At 30.7% G+C, this 5,748-nt stretch overlaps 2 protein-coding genes across 8 annotated transcripts in view; one reads left to right on the forward strand and one right to left on the reverse strand.

Moving 5' to 3' along the window:
• Window positions 1–5,748, reverse strand: part of LOC108736579 — a 48,986-nt gene that overhangs the window by 19,080 nt on the left and 24,158 nt on the right. The gene's annotated exons all lie outside the window — the stretch shown is intronic.
• LOC112905532 (MDS1 and EVI1 complex locus protein EVI1-A-like) lies at window positions 107–5,742 on the forward strand. The gene is made up of 4 exons (XM_025978137.1): window positions 107–542; window positions 597–1,535; window positions 1,772–3,109; window positions 3,163–5,742. Exons 1-4 carry the CDS (start codon window positions 417–419, stop codon window positions 4,600–4,602), a joined length of 3,843 nt encoding a protein of 1,280 aa, XP_025833922.1. The 5' UTR covers window positions 107–416; the 3' UTR covers window positions 4,603–5,742.

Raw genomic sequence — 5,748 nt, forward strand, 5'->3', positions numbered from 1 at the left:
AAGAACTGTACGCCTATGTGAAAACTTATTCAAAATATATGCAAAAATGGAAACCTTTACATGATTAAAATTTTTTTCAAAAAAAATTGGCTTTTGATTTTTATTAAGATTTGGCTTGTTCGTTAAAATCCTTTATACATATTTATTTGAAAGTAAACAGGCTTAAAGTTCAATACACAGGATTTTTTATTTTGCTTTTTATAAGTCTTCTTGTGAAAGTTTTGAATGTTGGGATATTTTGGGTGTAAACGACTTTGATGGCAACAATCATAAATGTGGCACTACCGTAAAGGTCACTGTGCTTATAAATAGGTTATGCGGTGTTAAACATGGCGTCAAAAACCGACAAGAAGTAAATAAAACTGACAGTTTAAATTTTTGTAGAATATTGTTGGATTTAATCACTTTTGTTCACTATGTATTTTATGTCTGATTTTTGCCGAGTTTGCCTTCAAGGGGAAAAAGGACTTAAAGACATTATGAAGGACAAAGAAACTCCCGATAGTTTATACAGCAAATTAAAGTTATGTGTGTCAGAAGTTGTAAGTGTGTACTTTTTATTAGTTTTATAAAATAACGAGCGTTCTTTTTTTCAGGATTGGTGTATGTATAAGACTATGTTTATATGTGAGAAGTGTGTAATTAAGTTGAACACAGCATTTGAATTCAAGTGTCAGTGTATCAAATCTACAGAAATTTTAAGAAACTTTTTAAATCAATTGGGTATTGAAGAAAGTAAGACTGACGTGAAACGACATGAAGTAAATTCAACAATTGTAGAAGAAAATTTAAAAGCATCAAAGGATAAATCGGACTTAAATCCAGCATCTTTTGTTCATGTAAGGCCTGATCAACAACTATTTACACCTGGCCACTTACAAAATGTGATAGTTTCTCCTAGTGCAACACAAAGTGTTTTTCCTAATCTGTTTTTTAATCTAATCCCAACAAATTTATTGAAAGCTTCAAGCCCACCTCCTTTAAGTTCTGTTAGTAGGCTTCCACTATCAAAGACTGCTCCTCAAGCAAAAGATGCAAATCAAAATATGTTTGTGAGCATTCACAGATTTTTTCCTGTAATTTCTCCAACAAAAGATAGTACCATTATTCAGTCATCAACAAATCATAGTGTTATGCCATCTATTTCAACAAATAATGTTCAACCAGAAATTACAAGACCTGTAGTTAAATCAAAGGAAGTTTCACAAATATTAACTGAAAACAATAGTGAAGAGTTAAGCATTGAGATTGATCCAGCATGTTTTGATTTAGAAGACGAGGAGAGTCCAGACAGTATAAATAAGTCAGAAATGAACATTTTAAGAGACTGGGAAGATGTTATTGTAAGTAACAAGATATCCTCTGAGCATGACAATATAAATATCAGAACATCCTTAAATAACTCACTTCCTACTTTAAACAAAATGCTGGAAGTTAACAATAGCCCTGCACCTCTTGACATAGGAAGTATTCATAAACGAAGTAATACTCACAATCCACATAGTGCCAGTATTTCAATTGTCCCAAAACAGCAGGTATGTGTACTCAGTTACTTTGAGAATAAAATAATTCTTTATAATTTTTAACAAATTACATTAGAAAAATGTTAAAAATAAACACTGCACTATTTTCAAATGATATTTTTCCATGTAAAATGAATAAAATTAAAACTTTTCCTAGGAATAAGGAAAATACGTTTAATTTTTTGCAAAAAAGTTAAGAAATCATACAAATTTAATATAATATAGCAACTTTTTTAATTGTTTTACAGCCATATGTGGGTAATTATGTGCCTGTTTGTCCAAAATTACCTGAACATCTGGCTACTATGGATTTTGAAGAAAAAATTGAGTTTTTTAATGCAGGGCATTTCATGACACAAAAAGAACCAGAGAAATCATCAGCTATAGATTGTATAAGAATATTTTCTTGTGAAATGTGTTCAAATACATTTGACTCTTTACAAAAGTTAAACAGCCATATCAAACAACATCATTCAGGGAAGTTTCCATACAGATGTAAATATTGTTTTATGGAGTTTGCAGTTCGGTCACAATTCAAGGAACATTTACATGCCCATTTATCAGATTCTGGTGATAATTATACAAAAGATACCATCACATTAGACGATTTAAATTCTGAGCATCATGAATCATTAGTATTAAGTTGCGTAAATTATAAACCTACCCCTCCACAAAAAACTGAGCAAACAGAAGGAGAAGGTGAAGCTGAAACTGGCGAATTTAAATGTGAGCAATGTCCTAGAAGATTTAACAGTTTACACGGCTTATCTCGACATAAAGTACGAAAACATAACTTTAAAGCAAAGAAAAAGTATTTTATAAAAGGCATGAAAAATGCCAGATGTGATATTTGTAATAGAGAATTTTCTACGCAATCTTACTTGCAGTTGCATATTAAACTGCATTATCGTAAAAGTGATTTTAGACGTAAAGTTTTTTGTAAGGAATCGTATGCGTCTGGTAGTCATTTCTTAAACTTCAATGACAAAAATCAGTATGAAGAGTATAGCATGATAGACAATCATATGTTGGATATCGATGTTCACATGGATACTGACGAGTCATTTTCATTAGATGCTAATGTAGGAGAAACATTCACAGAAGATACTAACATTTCTTCAAAAACTGTTAATGAAACTTTTGGTATGGATACCTCATTATCCACTTCTAACATTAATACCACAGTAAAAACTACTCAAATAGAAAATTCATCAGAAAACTTTGCCATGGACAGCTCTTCCACTGAAACTGTCGATTCATGTTTAGGTGATTCAACAAATACCGAGTTACTAGATCCTTGTGACAATATAAATCCTAACATACTTTATAAACCAAATGTAAATAACATTTCTGATGATGAAATCAAGGACAAAAATGAAGACAGCAAGGAAGAACTGATAAGTAAATCTAATAATAAAGTTGAACAAAAGAGAAATGGAACTGAAAACAAAAGCAGTATTGAAAATGAAAGTAAAGAAAACAATGAGACTGTATCAGAAAATATAGATAGATTTGAAAACAATGATGCCAATTATGCTGATAGTAAGGAGGAAAAAGTTGAAGCCAAAGTCTGCCTTTCAATGGAGGTGAGTACATAATTTTTTTGCAAGTGTTTTGTTACTTACTCTGGATTCTGTAGATTTTAGCCGAAAAAAATGTGGAACCAAAGAAACAGAAATGTGAATTTCCTGTATTACAAGAAAATGAAAAGAAAGAAAACTGTGATCCTCAGCCATTTAAAGATTTTAAATCACGTGATGATAGTAAAAAACATTCCATTAGAAACGACGATGTTACGGTATCTAATGTAGGCATAAAATTGAAAATTAACTTACGAAATATTAAGCAAAACAGTCGAGAAGAAACCATTGAGAGAAACAAAGAAGATTTGGTTAATGAAACAACACCAGATGAATTAGTAGCTGCAAAGCAACAAGAACATACAGAACACCCTGCAATAAATGTTATGGGTGATTCAAAAAAATGTAAAGAAAAAAATAAAAAAAATGATAGTTCACGAACGTTTCCTAGAAAACGTAAGGGAAGTTCGTCTAAAAAGTCATCAAGAAGAAAATCGAAAACTAACAAAGTAAACGAATCAATAACAGATCTGACATTGACGTTGGAAGAAATCGATGTTACAGAAACAGTAAATTCGTCACATTTAAAATTACCAGAAAATAAGAAGCTGATGGATAATGTGACATCGTCAGATGATATAGCACTAATAGATAACGTAATTTCAGCAGAAAAGGATTTACTAAAAGAAAATGCAACATCGATAGCAAACGTGATATCGGCAAATAGTACATCAACAGATATCAACTCAGCAGATGACACAATTCTGAACGATGCTGAAAACGAAAATCAAACATTCTTTAGTGGTTATAAGATTGAGATGGTTAATGGTCGACCTAAATGCAATTTTTGTAACAAACTTTTCAGTAGAAAACATGATTTGAAACGTCATATGAATAATATACATTTGAAAGCGATAAAGTACAAGTGTCATCTGTGTGATGTCACCTTTTACGAGGCGTTCCATCTTACGAGACATTTGCGTCAGCATAATTGTTTTTTAACTTGTGCCGTTTGTCCGAAAAATTTCAGTACACTGAGAGATCTAAAGTGTCACGTGGACTCTATTCATAAAGAAGATCCATCTGTCCAATGCGGAACTTGCAGTATTGTGTTTTCGAACTTGGAAGAGTTGAAAGATCATATCCAACAACATGACAAGGAAGTGATATATAAGTGTCATCTTTGTACGGATGAGTTTGGTGAATCTCGGGACTTAACAAAACACCTTGTTGGACATAGCGGTATGTACTCATGTGGTTCTTGTCAAGCTACATTTGCGACTGAACACGAATTGAACTTGCACCTTAAAGTGCACTCGTTAAACATCTCTGAAGACACGAAATACGAATGTGAGATTTGTCATAACAAGTACAAAAAGAAGCGTTACTTGGCGAACCATATAAAGCATTCGAAACATAATCGTAGTTTGGAGAAAAAGGACGCAGATGAGGTGCATGTTAACAGGGTAGAACGTAATAATTCTGATGATTCCACCTAGTGAATCGTACGTATCATTTTACTTGTACAAAGTAAATATACTTTAATGTCCTTAAAACAAATACTGCTGCATATTCTAACAAAAATACAGTCAAGGTGTTACGGTGAATTTCTTCTTACTGTGACTTTCTAATAACATTATGTAAAATTATTTAAAATTGATATTTCAATATAACATCAGAACACCTTAATTTGGTTTAGTTATTATAATACAACTATTGATTGATAGTACAAGTTGTGTGGATTGAAAAAATTGTACTAGGTTTGGGTAAAATTATTTTTAGCACGATGGAGTCATGCGGAAATCATTACCTTTTTATCTTTGAAGAATGAATTAATTGTTATGTATCAGTATTATTTTTAAGGACATTACAAACTAGTTGTTATAGCACCATATCTGACAGGCAAATACATGTACTCTCATTTCGTTTATTTAAAACCGTATCATTAACGTATTTATTACATTTCTTGCTAGATTAGTTGCGGTATTGTTGTAGAGTTTAAATTTGACTCTAACATAACTAATAATTGCAATTTTTCGTTTAACGATGTATTGCCAAAGAAAATTACTAAGGTAGACAAATGTGTAAGAGAACTGATTCGTTGAATTTTGGTTTAAATTTCGTTAAATAATAGACTGCTTCAATGTTTGTTTTTATATTAAAAACTAAGAAAAACACACTGCCCTGAATTTGCAGTATTAATTTAACTCAATCTTTTTAGGGTGTGCTTATCTATAATTATGTTTATTTTTAATTTGATTTTTAAAAATAAAGTCAAAAATATTTGCTTTGTAAGAATGTAAACGTATAATTTAATTTTGAACTGTGAAAAATGTGTGTACTTTTTATGAGCATATTTCAGTATGCATAAAATATGCATTTTCTTTTATTTATGAACACGTGTATTTTATTTGTAGCATTTAGTATTTTTAAAAATTACATTTATGTTTATAAAGAGTACAAGTATCTCACAATATAAAAAATACGCAATAATATAGCGATTGGTAAGAGGTCAAAATATCAATGACTAGTGATCATTCTAACAAGTTATTTCATATTATAAAAAGAAAGAGAAAAATTATTTTTTTTTTCGTTATGTATGATATAGATTATTTACAGTCTTTCAAAAAATAAAAAACTGAAGT

The sequence above is a fragment of the Agrilus planipennis genome, unplaced genomic scaffold (assembly GCF_000699045.2).
Source record: "Agrilus planipennis isolate EAB-ADULT unplaced genomic scaffold, Apla_2.0 scaffold108, whole genome shotgun sequence".
In the NCBI taxonomy this organism is placed as follows: domain Eukaryota; kingdom Metazoa; phylum Arthropoda; class Insecta; order Coleoptera; family Buprestidae; genus Agrilus; species Agrilus planipennis.